Source organism: Trichomonas vaginalis, chromosome I, assembly GCF_026262505.1.
Source record: "Trichomonas vaginalis G3 chromosome I, whole genome shotgun sequence".
Classification (NCBI taxonomy): Eukaryota; Parabasalia; order Trichomonadida; family Trichomonadidae; genus Trichomonas; species Trichomonas vaginalis.
The window spans coordinates 7835754-7857079 of NC_067203.1; the positions used below are offsets into that span (position 1 = coordinate 7835754).

A 21326-nucleotide genomic window follows, 5' to 3' on the forward strand; every position below is an offset into this window, starting at 1 on the left:
AAAATCTCATAACGTACTATTGCCCAAATTTTATTGCCCACGGGCAATACTTCAGTGAGCATAATATGATTATATATTTTCTGATAATTATATTCATATTAATGCAACATTCCTGAAAGTTCAATCTGAAAGCAGATTTGAAGAGAAATCAAATTATGAAATTAACAAATGTAGATGATTTATGTGATTTAAGTAAAGATATAGAACATATGCATCAAGCCAAGTAATTTATACCTATAATAAATTCATGTCTTATGACCAAAATTCCTTCAAAATGAGTATTTTTGTAATTTTCCTCTGAATTCAATACTTTACACTATTTCCCACGTGGCCAATATTTCTTCAAAAATAGACAACCTTTTGGCAATTGCGACATGCTTATTTTTTTCGTTCGAAAAAAATCCGTTATTCTATGACTTCTGCATCAGGAGAAGCAACGCAGAAGCTCAAAGAGATCAATGAAACAATACAGAGAGATTTCAAATACGATCCCAATCTCCTCTTTGTTGATACATTCGAAAGAATCTCTTCAAACTTGAATCAAATTTTCAATCTCATCAAGGAATTAAATAATGACGAACAAAATTATTGGATTATCTATAATATGTGCATTACAGTCCTCCCAATATGCGAACGCTTAATTTTTGCAGGATATTCAGATCATATTCTCGAATTATTGTTAAATATTTACAGAGAAGTTTCATCGAATCTAATCTTCATTACATCTCGATATGTTCCTCTTAGAATGAAATTTTTCTCAATAATTTGTTTGGCTTTTGCAAATACTCAAGAAACGCGCGAAAAAGATGCAGAAACATTCATCACTACATTCAAAAACGAGATGATCGGATACAAACAGCTCGAAGAACAAAATGTCAGTGGATTATCTGAACAAATTACAGTTTGCACAGGAGAAACGATGACATACGAGCAACTTTATGCATCAGTTTTCAACATTATTGAGTTAATTTCTGTTCATTTTACTGCATCAGAAGATCTTAATTTAGATAATTCAAATTCTACTCACAGACAAGATAAAAAGGCTCCTAAAGCTCAAAAAGGCAAAGGTAAAGATGAAACACCGCCACAGCAAATTGTTCTACCAAACAAAAGAGTTGTCGAATTAATTTCAAATTCTTATTCATCAAAAGGCTCCAAGAACGATTTTGCAACAAAATACTCACAATTACCACAATCTTGGATGAATCCAGATTGCAATTTTGGTCCAGCTCTTCTTCACAGAATTTTATTTGCATTTCTTAAATCCAAAGCCCAAATTGATTCAATTGAAGGTCTCAAAGAAACATTTCCAGATGATCCAGTTATAAATACAGCCATGGCTCTCAAAAATAACGACTGGGCCGAGATCGGAAATATCTTATACAAATTAACCAAATCAGACATCCAAGAAGACCTTGTTTTCTACAATTCCCTTGCATCTCAACTCTGGCGCAAGTACTCCAAAGGCGAAATCACCGATGTTCTCCCTTTAAGAGGTGCATTGAAAATTTTTGTAAATTCTCCATCTCCTTGTCCAATGCAAGTTTCATTAATTGCCTTGAAGCTTGCCTGGTACTTTGATAGCCAAAAGGATTACGATCAAGCCATGCAAGTTTCAGAAGACGCTCTTTCTGTTATTGAGAATTTTCGAGACATTTTCGCCATCAGAAAATCCGAAAAAATCATTTCTTCGAACAAAATCCCATGTAAACCACTCGATAACAACTTTATACTTTTCGAGAAGTGGTTGGAATGTTTGCATGTCGATGTTTTGACGATTCTTTTCCGTTCAAAATTGAGTTTTGGTTTGGAAATGGAATCAGAAACAGCGAAGCAAGATTTTGCAAACGAAATCGAAGAAATGAAGAAAGAAAGAGAGAAAACACGCGAATTATATGGTAAGCTTTCTCTTAAACAACAGCAGCATTATGATGAAACAATCACAAGACAATTTAAACCTCCAAATCATTCAGAAGGAGTTGAAAATGAGCTTTTGGAGAGATTTAAATCAAACAACATGGCAAAAGCAATTTTATACATCCAAATGTCTTTCTTCAGGCCATCGAAAGCAGGTGTTTTCCTTGAGAAAGCAAGGAATTGCTTAAACGATGCCATTAAGCAAGAAATTTCTTTTGCAAGTCCAATTGTTTACATCAATAGAAATGAAGCTGCTTTTGTTTACACAGGAAATCAACAAAATGCAAAAACAATTGCATTATATGGTAAAGAATCAAATAATGCAACATCGTTTGGTCTCACACTTGCTAACACTGCTTTGCAAGGTACAGGTATCAAACAAGATAAAATTGAACCATTAATCGTTACAAATTTGAAGCCAAATTATTCTTATACATTTGGTTTCGCTGCTTACGACGCAAATGATGAGATTATTGATACAATTACGGATATATTCACTTGCACGACATGCCACCATTTGTCTACAGAACTCATATGGTCATACATCGCTTCAGCAGCTTTCCAACTCAAAGATAACATTTCCTTCGACCAAAGTTTATCAACTTTGTTAACAACTTTTTCTGATGTCCCTCAAAATTCTGATGAGGCACTTTTCTTTAAGAATTCAAATCCGTTCAATCGCTTCTACTTGAAACCATTTACATTTAATTCTCCTGCTCCTCTTTTGCAGGCCTTTTCAACTGCATTAATCATGGCCGCTCGTTTATTCTCAAACAAACCATTGCATGCTACAGCTTTTCACAAAATTGCTTTGGAATTATCACAAGTTCTTGGCAACCAGCAGTTAACATTACAGATTTGTTATGAGATGTTCACAATCTTGCAGCCAATCTTAGTTAACTCATACCACGCGAGATGGGTTATTCATCCTTTGTTGTTCATTATTACTGCATTGAAATCGAACAAATCAACACAAAAAGATCAAGTTCATCAGGACATAATTTCTCGTGCAAGTTTCGCTTTGGACAATGCTTTCGTCAACTTGTACCAAGAGAAACAATTAAGTGTCTTCGTGATGAACTCCATTATTGAAATGCCTCCAAATCCAATGCGATCAAGCTTCATTATGTTTGCAAGCAGATATCATTTGCTTGAAAACTCAATTCAAGATTCATCTTTGCCATTGGCTGCTGCGGATTTATTCAGGCAATCAGCTGAAAAATCTCATGATGACTTGTTTGCCAAGTACAAACAAGATCCAGGATATCTTTGCAGTGCTGCTTATCTAGTTGCAAATGCTCATAATGATGGATTACTTGCACAAGGAATTTCATGGTCAAACACTGCTTTAGAACATGCGAAAACTCTTTTAGATGATGACAAAAAGGACAAAAAAGGAAAAGCAAAGGAACAAACTAAAGCAAAGCAAGCGAAGAAACCTGTGAAAAAGGATAAGAACGCTTCAACACAAGGAAGTAGTGAAGATGTCGCTTCTGTTGCTGCTGCAAGTAAAATCCAAAGTTGCTGGATGAAATACAACAATTTAATGAAGAATTTGAAGAAGTTTAATGACGCAAACAAGTATAGATGTGCGTTAAACATGTTGAATGCCATGTGTATGATAGAACAAGAATCATCTACAACATCGACATCAACAGCAGCAACAACAGAAAGAGGAAAGAAATCAAAATCGAAACCAAAGAAAGAAAAAGACCAGAAAAACCAAGAAAACGAAGAAACGAAAGAACAAATCAATGATAACTCCATACAGATCATAACAATGCTTCTAAGAGCAATTGTTTTGGCTCAAAGATGTGGAGAAACAACTGTAATTCGAAGCTCAATTAATGTTTTGACAGATTTTGCCAGAAAATTAAATCAAGGATGTGGAGCTTTGAGCGGAGAGAAGCCATTCTTGGACATGGCAACACATATATTGATCCAGATCATTCCTCTCGAAGAACAGACCTCGCAAACACTTGTTAGAGAACTTTTCTTATGCTTGTTAAGAGGAAATATCAATGTTACACAGCATTTGATTGATTCCAGTTTATTAAATGCACAATGCACAAACAATTTATGGATGATCAATAGCAAGGAACTTCCTGAAGAACTTGCCAATGCACAGACAGTTATACAAAGAAGAGAACCAGCAGAAAACATTTATTATCAAGCATCTGATTTACTTGATAAAATACAGACGAAATTGTTGAATGAAAATGATGTAAACAATGCAATTAAAACCGTTGGAGATCTCGCAATTGGATTACAACATAAGCAAAGGTTATCAATGTCCTGCACATTGCTTAGAAGATTGGCTTTCATCTTGTTCGAAATGGGAGACAAAGAACAAGCAACATCAAGATTAAATGAAGCTTTAGAATGTCATTTTAGAACAATCAGAGTTTACGAAAAAGTTGACCAAATAATACAAGAAGACACAGAAGAGAAGTTCTATCAGAAGCATTCGTGGAGTGGCTGCCTTTCCATCTTCGCAACTTGCAGTCTCCTCGCAATGAACTCTGATAGAAACAGAGCAATGTTATACTCCAAATTGGCTTCTCATGCAATTTCGTCACTTTTTGCTGGTTGTCCATTGAATCCAACGAAATCAATTGACTTCGCCTGCTACGAACCGAGTGAGATCATCCCTGGAATTGACATATTCTCAAGCTTAGATGCAAATCAGAGGTTGTTATTACCTGTTCCTGCTGATTACATGACAATTGCAATTACAAACCATTTGTCAAGTTTGTTGAGCTACGAAATGCACTTTGAGATGTTCAAACCATTGTCATTTGCTCGCCACTACTTCAGATTCATCTCAAGGAACCCTCAGTTGCTCGCAAGAACAAGAATAACAAGTGCAATCATCTGCGCAGAATTCGGTTTGCAAAAAAGTGCCATTGAAATCATGTCTGATGTTGCCACGAATTTCGGAGCAACAAGAAGGACAAAGGAATACATTCCTACACCAACAACACTCAAGAGATTCGAGTTCTCCGAAACAGAGCCCGTTTATTCCCCAACGAATCAAGAATGCGTCAGACAATTATCTTCTTCAACAACAATCCAACAAATTGCGGCAATGCATGGAATGCCAATTTCCGCGCAGTACGCAATTGCCGTCAGTCGTATTCTCCAAGCTTTCTACGAAACAAACGACCCAGAAAGCAGTTTGTCGCAAACAGACAACAAGCAGAACCAAAGCGCAAGAAGAGCAAGCCACAAGAAAGGCCATGCATCAAGAAAAGACAACAATAATGATGCAACGGCTTCTTCTTCATCGATGCCTGCAATTGACGCATTCGAGATGACCGTTAAATCTGCCAGCCAAATCATCACTGATTTACTCGCCAAAGAATTCAATCCAATGCAAAGTTTGATCAAAGCGGAGTTGAAATTCGAACTGGCGAACTTGAAGTTGATGATGTGGTCATGGGAAGGAGCAATACAAGCTGCTAAAGAAGTCATCCAACAGATAGAAGAAATCGCAAAGGATCTGAACCAAATTCCTCAATCAATTTCCGATCGACCACTTTATTTGCCGACTGGTTTATCAACACTTTCAACGGCAATTATCGGAAAAGCTGCTTTCAACATCCATGATTTGGCAACAGCTGAACAATTTGGTTCTCCTTACATCAAATCATTAGTTATGATACATAAAGCGGACACAGAATCAGCTGCAATTTTGTTATCTCAAATTGCTCTTTCAAAACCAGTAACCGCTTTTTATAGAGAACATATTTTATCATGTGGCCAATTAGCTACATTGTTCTGTTTCAACAAGAAACTTGTAGAAGTTTGTGCCTCGAAGTTACCACATAATTTGAGGAACAAATTGCAACCGAATTTATTAATTGATTCGATTTGCAATGATGTCATGAAGTTCTACACAGATCAGCTCGGAATGTCATCAACAACAAACAAATTCATAAGAGGAACACATCTTATTGTTCGTTTGATGTTGTTGTCAGCTGTTGTTCAAGCAAATTATGGAAATCCAGGAAATTCAGCTGCAATTATCCAAAATGCAATTGAAACAATGAAAACTAATTGTCCTTTCATCCATCACGGCTTGAACTTCCTTTTAACCGCAAATTCGGCAGCTGTTCAAATGAAATCGTTCATGTCGCAGTATCCAACATGCATCCAATTTTGGAACCAACCATTGAATCCATTAGCTGTTGATCCGATGTCTAAATATCCATTGGAAACAGTTAAATCAATACAAGGATTGTTGATGACATTGTTCAAATCCAATCCTGATTGTGTCGTTCATCCAATGAGTAACCAATGCTCTTTGGATCTTTGTTTATTGACTGGTTTGATAAATGATGATGAAAAAAGAGCAGAACAAACATTTGCAACTCTTAAAATGTCAACGAGTGTTAGATCTGCTGCAAGATTCATCCAATCAATCATCCAGACAACACCAGATACTGTTCCTCCTGCAAGCTGCCCAGTTAAACTTCTTAATGATAACAAAGACACAACGTTAAGAGGATTGGCTGCTGCTTATTATTCTCATGTAATTGAGCTTTTTCTTCCAATTTTCGATACAACGATATTAGAAGAAAGAACTCAATTCTTCTTCAGATGTTTCGAAGAACAATGTGCTTCATTCAAGGTAGATACTCATTTCGCAGCACAGCCAGATCAAGGAGAAATCACAGGCCAATGGTATTTTATCTCCGCCAATGTTGCAAAGACAGAAAACACGATGACAAGCGATAACCAAACAATGGCAACTCGAACAAATGTTTCTATTCCTTCAGCTACAAGAACAATTGCTCAGATGACAACAGCAAGTAACACAGCGACTGAATCAAGTTCAAGAAAGAAAGGTGGTCAATCATTCAGAGGAAATGTTTTCTTCTTCATGGGAATCGTCGTTGACGCAAGTATTAACAAAGGAAGCTTAGTTCCATTCATATTAGCCGGCCAACCAAATGAATTGAGGACTATTTGCGATGAATTGTCGGGAATCGGATTAGAAATGGATGAAGCGAAACGTGGTGAACAAAGTGATAAGGGCGAACAAGAAAAAGATGCTGATAAAGACAAGAAGAATAAAAAGAACCAGAAAATGAAGATAGAAACAAGCAGCACTACATCGAAGGAGAATGTCAATATCCACTTGAAAGATGCAGAAAACAAGTGGATGATGACAATACATAAAGTACAAGCAGCACTTTCAAAGAGCTCAAGAATCATCTCTTCTATTTCATCACAAGGAGGAACAAGATGGCCTTCAGAGATGCACCCGAGTAATCTAGACATGGCAGTAAGCTCTTCTTTGTCAAGGATGTTCAATTCTCAGTTTGGAATCTACGAGAAAGTTCAGCCGATAACAGATTGGCTTTACTCTGAAATCTCTCCTGCAAAGAGTCAACCTTCTGCAAAACAATAAACATTTCAGATAATTATTTTTCTTTTAAATATATCCTCTACTATTTTCCCTTCATAAAATTTCCAAATAATTTTATTGAGTGAATTTTATCATAGAATTATTCAAGACCCAAAGCAAGAAAGATGGAATAAAACACGGAACCAAATGAATTGCATCTGCAGATTGAGCAATAATTCTTTGTTGGTAGCCAATCAAAAATGTAAACGTTATCATATTGAATCCAAAGTTCATTGCATTTGGTAAGATCTTTTCCAATACAACATGCCCCTGGAATAACTTTATCGCCCCAAAAAGAACTAGCACCAATTGCGTAATACCACCACCCTGGATAACTATTGCCATCAATAAAAGTCTGATCTTTATCAGAAAGTGTTAAACCTGTGAATTTTCCGTGAATGGTTTTAATTAAATCACAATTATTTATGACTGGTTTAAATTCTAGTTCTAAAGTGCTTTTCGATGTAAATGGATTGTTTTTCTGACTAAAAAAGAAATAATCGTTAGGAAAGTCGTCAGGTTGATAATATAAAAAATTAAATTTGTTATTTATATAGAAATTCTCATTGAGTGAACCTAATACGCTAAAAAGATCTGTTTGATTAATAAATGATACTTGCTTTTGCCGTATTGTTTTATCTGTACTGAATAGCGCGCCGTTTCTAACGTTATGGTGGAATATTCGAACCCAATATGTATTATTGTAGGTTGCAATTTTGTATCCCCTATAACTCTTTAAATATTGGAGCTTTTCCTCCAGAATATTTCAAAAAAAGTGACACAGCAATAACAGTACACTTCCACTTTTCATGAAGAAAATATTTCATATGTGGTTCGAGAAATAGATATATTTAATTGGGAAAACTAGTCTTCATAATCCATAACGAGGGCTTTTAATAACAATGATTCGCTTGTTTTCCACATACTTCAAGTGTATATTGACATTCTCCTTAGATGTGCATTTTTTCGATCTTCATTTTCTGTATCATTTTATTGTCCATGACTTAATTGGTATCTTTTTCTTGTTCACTCTTATCACTTTGTTCACTACATTTTGCTTCATCCATTTCTATTCCCTCAAATCGAATTACAATTCATAGTATATTCATTGAATTAGATATCAAACATATGAATATCAAATACTTATGTATAAAAAACCAAAGATTTATAAAGAACAAATAAACAAAATCGCGAATGAATTATAAAGAAATAAAGTGCAAAAAAGTTTTCGCGAATAATTACAAATTTTGCACAATCTAAAATCTAAAAATCAAGTTAACGAAAGAGAGAAAGATTCTGAATCAGATCCAATTATAGTTTCACTGACATCTTCTGCTGCAACTTTTTCTGTAACTCTATGAATGAAGTTATAGAGTGTTTCATGCTCTCTGTGTTGATTTTCGAGTTCTTCAACACGAGAACGCATTTCTTCAGCTGCAATCTTTGCAGATTTTTCTGATTTCATTGCTTCTTCGAGCTTCTCTTGCAATCTATCAATTTCATCTCTCAATTGACGATTTATTTCTTCTGTTGCCGTCAGTCTTTCTGTCTTCCTTGCAAGTAAAGCTTCAAATCTCTTAATCTGGTCTATAGCTTCTATTGTTTGTCTGTCATTTTCATGATATTTCGCAGTAATTTCTGTCAACTTCTTTGATGTTTCGTATAATTGAGTTTCAGCTTCTCTTCTATGTGCTTTCTCAGCATCGATATCTCCCATAACTTTGAGGATATTTGTCCTCTGCTCTTCATTGACTTGATTTGCCAATTTAAGTTCGTTTTCAAGTCTTTGTCTGTCGAGATTTTCTTCTTTGATTTTTGACATTTCACTTTGCATTTCTTTGATGTTTCCTTTGTGTTTAGCATTCTCTTCTTTCAATCTTGCGATCTCAGCCATCAGACCTTCGATTCTTTCATGGAGTGTTGCGTTTTCTTTCGATTGTTCTTCAATTTTCTTCTTCAAATTACTGATTTTCATAACTTTTGCATTCATAAACGCAGAACTTCCTCCAATTTGCTTTTGAAGTGCTTCAATCGTTTCTTCGTGTTCGGCTATTGTTTTCTTCATTGTCTCTTGATCCTTTCTGGCTATCTCTACATCTGCTTTGCATTTATCTTTGAGCTCATCTAAATCAGCAGATTTCTTTTTGATGGAAAGATTTGATGTTTCAAGGGAATCTTTTGCTGCTTTGATTTCTTCTTGAGTACTTTTGTTCATATATAAGAATCCGGATGTAACAGTATCAACCAAAGCATTTTGGCGAAAATTTGAAGGAACTCCTTGAATTATCATATTCATTGCGTAAACTGCATCGGCAACAGTTGTCCTTGTTTCTGAATGTGTAAGAACATGAACTAATAAAGCTGTGAATTGTGTTTCTGCAACTAATCTTGCTACGTTTTTGTTCCATTGAGGAATTATCTCAAAACATGAAGAAAGGAACAAAAAGAAATTTGCAGAAGCAAATGTATGACTACGTTCTATTTGGCGTTGGAATGCAACAAATATTGGATCCTCATTTGTTAATAATAATTTCTTGATATATTCTGATTGCTTTTCTTGCCTCATCATCATTCTTAGCATTATCAATAAAGACTCAAGGCGTAGAAGAGAGGCAGAAACATTAGGAGAAGCAACAACAGATAACGCAAAAGCAAAAATTTCATCAACAGGACCAAATGAGAAAGAATCATTCATTGAAAACATTTCACGAAGGAAGTTGCAGCCTGCTGCTGTTACAAAATCATGAGCTGAATGAACAAAATAATTTAAAACTGGAACTAAGAGTTTTTCTTCAACTAAAAATTTGGGAATGTCAAAACCCATTGTAAGTAACTCATTTAATAGCATTGTAATTGATAAAGCACTCATACCACAGTTATTAAATAATGCATTTACAATTTTCTTTGTTGCACTTGCAGATATCGAAGCTTTGTTAGCTAAATCTCTGACAGACCATGTTGCAAGAGTTAATGCTAATTGATATGGTGGAGGTGAAACAATTCCATGAATTGCTGCTTTCATTAGTGTTTCTGTATCTTCACGGCATGGAAATAGACATGTTAAACATGAAAGTGCAGATAGTACTACAGAGTGATCGTTAGATGATAGCAAACATGCTAATTCTTGTCGAAGTGTCATAAATGAAGGTAAAGATTTGAGAAAAGCATTTGCACTTGGGCAATTATGAGCAAGACCGCTGATTGCTGTGCATGCAAAAGATGATAATTGTGGAGTACTTAACATGCTAAATAACGAAACAAATAAAATATGTAATGATGTTGTGGATGTAAAACTAATTTTATGTGAGCAGCTTATTGCTGCGACGAATCTAACTGACGAAAGTAAATGCGATGGTTGTGGATCAGCAATTCTGTCATTTATTATATGATTTCCGAATAATATTTTTGGTAGCGTATTGAAAGGTGCAATTTCTGCTATTTTATCGCATAAATCTGGATTGGATTGAGCTAAAATTGTTAAATGTTGTAAAATTTGTGTGTAAATTGGATCAACAATACCGTGTGATGGTGCAGGAAAGTTTCCTCCTACAATGATAGCAAATATATGATATAAAAACCTTTTTAGTTCAACATCATTTGAAAGATGAGAAATTTCGTCGATTTCACTTTCAACAGATGTGAAATATTGAAAAACTAATCCCATTTTGGACAGATTGTCGCTTGGATTCTGCTCAAAAGCTTCGCAAAATGGGAGAAGAGAACTCATAAATTTTTGTACGTTTATCTATGAATTTCCCCAATCATCCATGTTTAAACTTAAGTGACTAACTTAATGGTCCACGGTACATTTTCAATACTATTCAAAAATTGAATGCTAAAATGAGAATTTTTTGAGCTTCTTGGTTAACGAAATCCAAATATTATATTAAAAACAGTATGTAAATATGATGTCAAATCAGGATCTATAATTAGATATGGGCCTTGCCATATAAATTTTGAAGATTAACGATAGCCTTCACTTGGCCGGACCGTGGACTCTTAAGTCAAAAAAAAATAAAAAATAATAATAATAATAAACTTTACAAATTTTAATGAGTCGGAGAAGTGTTCTGAACCACGAATATATTGGCTCACATATCAAAGATTATATTGAAGCGGATAATCTCTTCAGTACATTCGAAGTAAAAGATATCGAATCAATCATGAAATTCGCGAATTTAACACCTGATGAGTTCAATTCTCTTCTTGCGCAATCTCGTTCTGTCATTTCAGAACGCAAATTGTATGCCTGCACTCGAAATGCAAATATTTTAATAAGCAACTTACAAGATGCCATTTCAACACTTAAATCAGTTCAAAAGTACATGAATATGCGAATCTTCGAAGGAATTATTGGCGTTTAGAACAATTACAAAAGGATCAATCCATTACAACAAATCAAATCGAAAAACTTCAAGCAGATTTAAAACAGATCCAAAAAGAAAAAGAAAACGTTGAGAAAGAGATGCAAACTCTTCACTCTCAACCCAAAGAGAAAGAAGGAAACGATTTACCAAAAGAATTTTTTTCGAAAATTTCCGAACTTAAAAATTCTGAAGATTTCGATCAAATCTACAAATTCTTTGAAGAAATTTCAGAAAAAGGAAATCAAAAAATGATGCAAAAAGCATGTGACGAAGAACTTTGGAAAAAACAAAATTCTGACTTTTTGGGTAGAAATGTACTTCATTATGCATCTTCACAAGGAAATCTGAGACTTGTTAAATCTCTCATTGAATGTGGCTGTGACAAAGAAATCAAGAGCGAATATGGTCGTACAGCTCTATATTGGGCATCAAGAGATGGTAAACTTGCAGTTGTTCAATATCTTATCTCAGCTGGAGCTAATAAAGAAGTAAAGGATAATGAAGGATTTACTCCACTCATTAAGGCATCATATAGTGGTCGTCTTGAAGTTGTTCAATATCTTATCTCAGCTGGAGCTAATAAAGAAGTAAAGGATAATGAAGGATTTACTCCACTCATTAAGGCATTAAGAGAAGGTAAACTTGAAGTTGTTCAATATCTTATCTCAGTTGGAGCTAATAAAGAAGCAAAGGATAATAATGGATATACTCCACTCATTCGGGCATCATATAGTGGTTATCTTGAAGTTGTTAAATATCTTATCTCAGTTGGAGCTAATAAAGAAGCAAAGGATAATGATGGAAAAACAGCACTTTATTATTCGAAAGGAGCAGTAAGAGAATATTTATTATCAATTGCAAGAAAATAATTTCTTGATATATTTGGTTATTATCTCTCAACCATTGTTGCAAAAGATAAAGTTAATATTATTTTTTTTGAATAAATTTTTACTCATTAATCTCTCAAATTTCTTGTTTAAGGTTTTATTTTCTATGCCTCTTCATGTAGTAAGTTTTTGTAAAGGAGTAGGTAACAAAAGTGCTTTTTGTAAATTTTTGTAAACTGTCAAATTATTATTTAGATTTTTGTTGGACTACCTTTCAATCCACAGGGTCTAAACGAGAATAAACAAAAAAATCTCTACATAACTGTATGATTCATCATTGATATCAAATTTTTAATAAAAGCACAAAAAATATTTCAAAAAATTTTTTTTGTGTCTTTGAATTTTTCAATTTTTTTCTCTTCAAAATGTCTATTAAGCAAAAGATTATTTCTAAGGAGCACAAGATCATCAGACCACCGCCAGAGTGTATGACATTCGTCGTTCATACTGGAAAAGTTGGAAGATTCGTAAAAGACCTTGAAACCGATATGAGAATTATGTTAGCTCCTTATACATACGATAAACTTCGTGTTAACAAGAAAAATCAAATTCGTGACTTTGTTGAAGCTGCTGGTGATCTCGAAGCTACAATGATGTTTCTTTTGCGCTGTCAACAAGATAAATTAGTATTATCTCTCAACAGATTCCCACATGGACCAACATTACACTTTAACATTAAGAAATTTGCAACAATGGCTGATGTTCGCGCTGGAAATAAAGATTCTGCTACAATAAACAGGACTCATCCAGGTGAAGCATTCCCAATTCTTGAAGGATTTGGTGATTCAAACGAAGACCAAACAATGGTTTCGATGTTCCAAGGTTTATTCCCTTCATTCGATCCATTAACAGCAGATTTAGGCTTAATGAAGCGTGCTGTTTACATCTCCAAGAGTGCTGATGGCAATATTTCCATTCGCCACTACCTTGTTGAGAAAACAAACCCTAGAGAAGTAGCAATGAACGAAGCTATTGACAAAGCCATGTCAACAAACCTCAAAAACTATAATTCGATGACAGAATACCTCGATGAAATACACAAAGACCAGCCAAAGAAAGATAAGAAGATATCTACAATTAAACTGAAAGAACTTGGTCCAAGAATCGATATAGTCTTAGACTACACAGAGTTGAACCTCTTTGGTGGCATGAAGATGCAGGAACAGATCAAAAAGAGACAAATGAAGAGGGCTTTGGAAGAAAAGGCCGCCAAGGAAGAAAAAGAGAAGGCAAAGCATTAATTAATAGAGATAAAGCATATTATTATTTATTTTATCAATTTCAATATATTTTTACTAAAATTATTATGAATCTTTATAAATTAGTGTTTTTTAACTCAAACATCATGAACCGACCTTGCATGCATCAACACTGAATCTTACTAGAAAGTGCTTGCATTAAAATAATTAAAGATTTAATTTTATTTTGATTCTTTATGGATTTATACCTCAAAATGAAAATATTTGCGCTCAAAATAGTGATACTAATCGATTTTTGAATAATATTTTTTGAAATTTTCATACAACAATTCCAAATATTGAAGTTTGAATGTTCATATCAAGCATTTATTTGAAGTGCTTAAATTTAAATTGATAAATATCAGAATTATTAAATAAATTTTAGATTTATAAATAAAATTTTATGAATAGTAATAATAAAAATAAAACTTTACAAATAATTTACTTTTTCTCCTTAGCAGGAATAACGAAAATTGCAATGATCAAAATGATTTCTACGACTAAGATAATGATTGGAATCCAGCTAATACTTCCTGCCTCGATTTTTTCGACTTTCTTAGTAGCATCGACGATGCCTGCATCGGCTACATCCATTTTATCGTTTGTTTTGTCGATCATTTCATTTTGTTCTTTTAATTCTTTGTTAATATCATTAGCGTTTGTAAGCATCTGTCCTGTCATTCCTTCCAGGACATCCAAAGCTGCATCGGCCTCCGCGAATTTGGCTTTATTGCCTTCGAGTGTTGCCATAAATGAGAATTTTTCAATAGTTTACAAAATTTTTTATATTATTGTCAATTGCAACTTACATAATAAATCAGCAGTTACAAGTATATGAATTCATTTGGAACAATTAAAAAGTCCTGATAAAACGAAAATGCATAGCCAATAAAAACAACAATAGCTTTTTATATGATATTTCACCAATGATTGCACTATATAGCTTGAAAATCATATAGTATTCATGAAAATGAAGAAAAATATTTAAAAATTTTGAATAAATTTCACAAAATGGCCAGAAATATGCATATAGTCTATTAATACTAGAAATTTTTATAGAATACCAGATATGGATGTTTGTGCTGCACCATCCAATTCCGCAAGTGCTATCAGTATCAAAACCTCAAAAATCAAAAGATTATGTTTGGGCATTCGGTCTGCTTTAGTGGCTAGGCTGAGCAATTATTATATTTATTGCATTACCTGAGATAAAAATAATCAAATGTTCACTTATCTAGATGGAGTTTTCTTAAAAATTTAAGGATGCACTTACCACTTTCTGGCATTCCCTCAATTTTTTTTGACACTCAAGCTTTATTACCCAATTTTCGATGGTAAAAGTTAATATTTTCGGTCGGGAAGAAGTAACTGTAAATCATTATATAGTGCCTAATATGGCTGTTATACATTTATGCTGTTTAAATAAAGATATGTTGATTTTTAAAGAGCATGTCAGATAAACTACTTTTCCTTCGTAAAGTTTCGTATTCAAATTGTTGATTGAGATTCACTCAATATTGAAACAGAAAAACGATAGAGAGACTTTACGTAGGAAATTGGGTTTATGTGTAAGCGCATCCTTAAGGGTGCACTTACCACTTTCTGACATTCTCTCAATTTTTTTGACACCTATGCTTTATATCCTATTTTTCTATGATAAAAAAATTAATATTTTTGATCGGAAAAAAGTTATTATAATTCACTATATAGTACCTCATATGGCTGTTATACTTTTTTTTGCTATTAAAATAAAGATATGTTGATTTTTAAAGAGCATATCAGATAAACTCCTTTTCCTTCGTAAAGTCTTTCTCCTGTTGATTGCGATTCACTCAATATTGAAACAGAAAAACGATAGAGAGACTTTACGTAAGAAATTGGGTTTAGGTGTAAGTGTATTCTTAAGGGTGCACTTACCACTTTCTGACATTTTCTCAATTTTTTGACACCTATGCTTTATATCCTATTTTTCTATGATAAAAAAATTAATATTTTTGATCAGAAAAAAGTTATTATAATTCACTACATTGTACCTCATATGGCTGTTATACTTTTTGCTATTAAAATAAAGATATGTTGCTTTTTAAAGAGTATGTCAGATAAACTCCTTTTCCTTCGTAAAGTCTTTCTCCTGTTGATTGCGGTTCACTCAATATTGAAACAGAATAACTATAGAGAGACTTTACGTAAGAAATTGGGTTTAGGTGTAAGTGCACCCTTTAGGGCTCACTGTCTTAGTTTACAACTATTCAATTTTTTGCACTTAAATGTACTTTTTCTCTATGATGAATCAATTGTACCCACAGCAACAGTAAGTGCACCCTTTAAAAAAAATAAAAAATAAATAAAAAATAAATAAAAAATAAAAATCATATTTTAATTTTATTTATTGTTGCTGTGGGTACAATTGATTCATTAAGCGGAAAGAGTTATCGAGGAGCATATTCAAGTTGAGAGATTTCTTCAAATCGTGGAATCTGTGCACGAATTCCTCGCTATTCAGTGGATTCATCTCAACGAAACTTGGAGAAAGAGAGAACAACAAAGAGATAATGAAAACTTCATAAAATTTGAAGGGAGCAGGATAAGTTAGCAATGACATCCAGAAGCGTCTAAGCTCGCACGGGTTCAAGCATGTTGAAAACATTGCGTTGCAGTCATCGCGTAAGAAATCTAATGAAAATGCGTGCTTCTGGATAAGAAGCTCAAGAAGTGGATTGTAATTATCGAATAATAAGTTGCCAACATTGGTGAATATAGTTTTGATCGTTGGTGTCTTGGAAGGCTTAATTAAGTCATATAATTTATTATTATCGTAGAATTTGAAGAAACACCAGAAGATATTACTCTCTGCCTCTTCCACTGGTACTTCCTTGCCATCGTGAGTAACAACGACGTTGTCGTGGGCATCTTTTACAAATGGTTCCAAGAATGGCATAAGGAATGGGATAAGACCATCGCAATAGAGTGCATGGTCCCGGTTGTAGTATGAAATCGTAAGTAATACATTGAATGCGATGGTTTGGGCCTCTTTTACGTGTTCATATCCTTTGAAAAGATCTACTTGGGCTTTGATGCCTTTTTCAAGGGCATCAACGAGAGAGCGTAAATCGGTATGATTATCCCATTGCTTTCTTGATGTTAAAAGCCATTGACGTTTGATTTTTGAATAAATTTCGAGATTCTTTTTGTCGTCTTCGGCTCTTTCTTGAGAATTCTTCTTCTCTGAATCCTTGTTGATGATAATCTTCCAAAGATCGCCAGCAACAGAAGGATCGACATCAACATTGTAAAATACGCTTGGAAAACCAACCCCTTCCTTAATTTTGCCATCGGCATCGAATAATTCGCGGTATTGTTCGGCTGTCATCTTCTTGACATCGTTATCTATTGTGAAATTGACCATCGGGTAAGATTCCTTGATTTTTGCCAATGAAATGCGGTTTGGCGTGACCTTTGAGCCACGACCTGGTAAAACAGTTGCCATAAATGGTGCAATCGATGTTGTTGATGAATCTAAAGATTCTATTAAGAAAACACGTGGATTGCAATCAGAATGCTTTAAGCAAACTTTCTGGCAAATGTAATCGAAGAAGTTGCTAATACCTGCTTGTTTATCGAAGAGTAATTTAAATTGACAGCGAGATCCTGATAAAATTAAGATTAATTGATCGTCTTGATCCATTTCTATCTTTGTGAAATCACTAAGTTGATGAACGTGATCTGGAATTTGTGAAAATCTCTTTTGTTGGCGAGTATTTCCTTTATTATCTGATTCAAGCTCTTTGAAAAACGAAAGAGAAACATTTCCGTTATTGTGCTGCATCTTTAAAACACCCTTCTTACTTTCATCGTTTTTTATAATGCATAGATTAATATTTGCATCTTGAGAATTCATCGCAAATTTATTGTTTACAAAAACCGCTAAAATTATATGAGGATTTTTCGATTAATTCTATTGGTGCTTCGCGCCGATAGATTCAAGGCACTGAATATTCAATCATTGACTTTTTGGATTATTAATCTTCAATAAGAAGGGCTCCCACATCAAATATTGATTGTACTCGTGTAGGAGACCAAACATTTAGGAATAGATTTACTGTTTTTGGTATCAAAATTCGAAGTGGGTGTTGTGCATGAAAATTCGGTTCACTTCACTTCTGACAGAAGGTGATAAGTTTACATGACAAAAATAGTTTACATGGCAAAATATATAGGGTATTTTTTTAAAAGCAGTTATCTTTATATATAAAAATAAAACTTTTGATATATTTGAGTAAATGATTTATTAATTAATTTATTTTTTTTAAATCAAATCATATAAATATATATATATATAATAGTGAAATAGAACAAGAGATAATTATTGATGATTAAATTGTAGACGAGGATAAAAGTTTAGATAAATTAATAAAATTAGTGTGGAATCAGACAAAGTTTCCCGCTGTTTGCGAAGGAATTGTTGGCTATGATGTACTGATTCATGATCAGTGCATCATAGCCAACAATTCCTTATACAAAGTTCAAAAACTTGGGTGCAATCAGTTCTGATTGCACCCAAGTTTTTGAACTTTCTTGAGGGAATGGAAGAGTAAGAGGTATACATTATGAATATATACCTCTTACCCTTCCATCCCCTCTCTGACAGCGGGAAACTTTGTCTGAATGTTAAACTATTCAGACAAAGTTTCCCGCTGTTTGGGAAGGAATTGTTGGCTATGATGTACTGATTCATGATCAGTACATCATAGCCAACAATTCCTTATACAAAGTTCAAAAACTGATTTTCATTTGGCAGATCCACTTCTTGTCTTTCCATTTTTTTGAATCAATTTATACAAATAAACATATAAACACAAATTATTATTTTATATATATATTCTTAGATAATATATCCGATATGTAAAGTGTCAAAAATGAATTGAACCGAATTTTCATGCATTACAAAAATTCGAAGTGGGATTACTTTTCTTCAATACATTAAATTCTCATTCAAGACACTGAGTATTTAAACAACTACTTTTTGGATTATTAATCTTCAATACATTAAATTCTTATTTTTATATTTGTACTTATAATAGACACCCAGAGTTTGGTCTCTCAAAAAGCTGTGAGAAAAGATCTGAACAACCTTTTTTTATGACTTAATTTTGATAGTTTTCGTTCAGAAAATTTAATCAATCTCACTCAAATATATTTGAATAAGTTCATTTCCTATATTCAATTTATGTGTACCTTGCCGAAGGTGGCAGGTATGCCCGAAGGGCAAATGTAGCCATTTGAGGCCAGAAAATATATAAAGATATAAGCATGTGGATGAAAATAATATTACCTTCGACTTTTTCATTGTTACTGCTTCGTTTGAAATATATGAACTTGAGCAAAATCCATAAATTATACCGGAAATCTTTGTGGTCATAGTTTGCCAGATCTATAACATTAGATTTTTTTCTTTTAATGAATTTAAAGGATATCTTATATGGTAAAATGCAATTTTATAACTTTTAAAATTTTTTATGTCTAATAAAGACGTTCATCCAAATAAATTCAGTGAACTGCGAAGTATTTACAAATCCTACATCGATTCATACAATGCAATTTATCAGCTAAAAATCCAAAATGAAGAAGAATTAAATCAAATTTACAAAATGATTCAAAGAAATATCTACCTGAATATGTTATCAGAGACATTTTAAATATGATTCCATATAATAATTGTTATACAAAGTCATATTTATCTCTTGCCAAACTCATATCTGATGAATATCATGTCACAGAGGTGAACGATGTCAAAATTTTCTTAAGATTCCTATTTTACAAAGAATATGGAATTAACTTAGACAAATCTACTGATTTCGAAAAAATTCAATTTAGAAATCTCGATATTCTTACAGAGGATACAATTTACAGAGCAATTACGTATAATAACCTAGAAGCATTCATCTCATTCACTGAAAGAGCAGGATTTAATAAAGATCAAACACTTGAAAGCAGTTTATTTCCATATCAATGTTATTTTGAAAAATATACATTACTTGATTTATGTTGCTACTATGGAGCAGCTGATTGTTTCAAGTTTTTAAGAACGAAATTTAACTCAGAAATAACTGAAACATGTCTAAATTTATCATTTTTAGGAGGAAATCAAGAGATCATGAGTGAATGTATGAAACATCAAAAACCAGATGGAATTACAATGAGATATGCAATTATTTCACACAACATTGATTTTGTTACATTCTTGGTGAATGAGTACAATATAGAGATCAGATTAAGTTATTGCATAAATTATAATAATCTTGAATCATTTTTAGTTTATTTCGATCAAACTAATGATATTAACAAATGTTTTATTAATTCAGTGAACTTTAACTTTCCACCCCTTTTGGAATATTTCATTTCACTTGGTGCAAATATCAATGAAAAAGATAAAAATGGAAACACAGCACTTCATAATGTAGTAGCATGGAATTATGATGAAATGGCAGAAGTTCTTATTTCACATGGTGCAAATATCAATATAAAAAATGAATTTGAAAAAACCGCACTTGATATTACAGCAGCACGGAATTATAAAGAAATGGCTGAATTTCTTATTTCACATGGTGCAAAAATCAATGAAAAAACTAAAAATGGAAGCACAGCACTGCACACTGCAGCACGTAATAATAGTAAAGAAATGGTTGAATTTCTTATTTCGCATGGTGCAAAAATCAATGAAAAAACTAAAAATGGAAGCACAGCACTGCACACTGCAGCACGTAATAATAGTAAAGAAATGGTTGAATTTCTTATTTCGCATGGTGCAAAAATCAATGAAAAAACTAAAAATGGAGAAACCGCACTTCATATTGCGGCAATTAATAATAGTAAAGAAACTGTTGAAGTTCTTATTGCACATGGTGCGAATATCAATGAAAAAAATAATAATGGAAAAACCGCACTTGATCTTGCAGAAGCATGGAATTATAAAGAAATGACTGAAATTCTTATTTCACAATGAAAAAAATATATAAAATGTAGGCGCAGCACTTCTTCTTGCAGCATGGAATTATAAAGAAACGACCGAAGTCCTTATTTCTCATGGTTAGAATATCAATGAAAAAAAAAGGGTATTATTATTTTCGTCTATATATTGGAATGCTTTTTAACTAAATTATATATATATTTTAAAAAAACTATATTTATATAAACATATCATATAGTTATTAAGGATATATAACAAATATTATATTATGAATATCTTCAAGGCATCTTTTTATCCTGTAAATAAGCTATATTAAATTTCTATTCTTCGTATAGCAAGAAATAGCTTTATCATTCTGAAATAAATATCGCATTTTATCAATTTGTTATTTTTTATGATTTGATATTCTCTGTCATTAAATCAGAATATTACATATATGGTATTTGAAACTTTTAAAGTGTTCATTTATACAATAAATTCAATTGTTATGCATGAAATCAATAATTGCCTTTTTGGACGACAATATAGGGCACCCTT

The 21326-nt window shown here is 33.1% G+C and overlaps 7 protein-coding genes across 7 annotated transcripts, besides 4 other annotated features; 4 read left to right on the forward strand and 3 right to left on the reverse strand.

Moving 5' to 3' along the window:
• Positions 1-403: 403 nt before the first annotated feature.
• TVAGG3_0948520 (cilia- and flagella-associated protein 54 family) lies at positions 404-8177 on the forward strand (the record flags this gene model as incomplete). Its single annotated transcript, XM_001321354.1, has 1 exon — positions 413-7333. The coding sequence occupies one exon, from the start codon at positions 413-415 to the stop codon at positions 7331-7333; it is 6921 nt and encodes a 2306-aa protein (XP_001321389.1).
• Positions 8178-8488: 311 nt separating this feature from the next.
• TVAGG3_0948530 (armadillo (ARM) repeat-containing protein family) lies at positions 8489-11107 on the reverse strand (the record flags this gene model as incomplete). Its single annotated transcript, XM_001321353.1, has 1 exon — positions 8601-11057. The coding sequence occupies one exon, from the start codon at positions 11055-11057 to the stop codon at positions 8601-8603; it is 2457 nt and encodes an 818-aa protein (XP_001321388.1).
• A 232-nt stretch (positions 11108-11339) lies between these two features.
• TVAGG3_0948540 (ankyrin repeat protein family) lies at positions 11340-12656 on the forward strand (the record flags this gene model as incomplete). The annotated part of the gene is made up of 1 exon (XM_001321351.2): positions 11796-12566. One exon carries the CDS (start codon positions 11796-11798, stop codon positions 12564-12566), a length of 771 nt encoding a protein of 256 aa, XP_001321386.1.
• Positions 12657-12949: 293 nt separating this feature from the next.
• On the forward strand, positions 12950-13825 carry TVAGG3_0948550 (ribosomal large subunit assembly; the record flags this gene model as incomplete). Its single annotated transcript, XM_001321350.1, has 1 exon — positions 12950-13825. One exon carries the CDS (start codon positions 12950-12952, stop codon positions 13823-13825), a length of 876 nt encoding a protein of 291 aa, XP_001321385.1.
• A 383-nt stretch (positions 13826-14208) lies between these two features.
• Positions 14209-14584, reverse strand: TVAGG3_0948560 (SNARE fusion complex family; the record flags this gene model as incomplete). The annotated part of the gene is made up of 1 exon (XM_001321349.1): positions 14264-14572. The coding sequence occupies one exon, from the start codon at positions 14570-14572 to the stop codon at positions 14264-14266; it is 309 nt and encodes a 102-aa protein (XP_001321384.1).
• A 495-nt stretch (positions 14585-15079) lies between these two features.
• Positions 15080-15110: a mobile genetic element.
• A 292-nt stretch (positions 15111-15402) lies between these two features.
• Positions 15403-15605: a mobile genetic element.
• Positions 15606-15723: 118 nt separating this feature from the next.
• Positions 15724-15756: a mobile genetic element.
• Positions 15757-15778: 22 nt separating this feature from the next.
• TVAGG3_0948600 (regulation of vesicle fusion) lies at positions 15779-17756 on the reverse strand (the record flags this gene model as incomplete). The annotated part of the gene is made up of 1 exon (XM_001321348.1): positions 16209-17720. The coding sequence occupies one exon, from the start codon at positions 17718-17720 to the stop codon at positions 16209-16211; it is 1512 nt and encodes a 503-aa protein (XP_001321383.1).
• Positions 17757-18249: 493 nt separating this feature from the next.
• Positions 18250-18604: a mobile genetic element.
• Positions 18605-19520: 916 nt separating this feature from the next.
• TVAGG3_0948620 (spectrin binding) lies at positions 19521-20825 on the forward strand (the record flags this gene model as incomplete). Its single annotated transcript, XM_001321347.1, has 1 exon — positions 19521-20825. One exon carries the CDS (start codon positions 19521-19523, stop codon positions 20823-20825), a length of 1305 nt encoding a protein of 434 aa, XP_001321382.1.
• Positions 20826-21326: the final 501 nt, after the last annotated feature.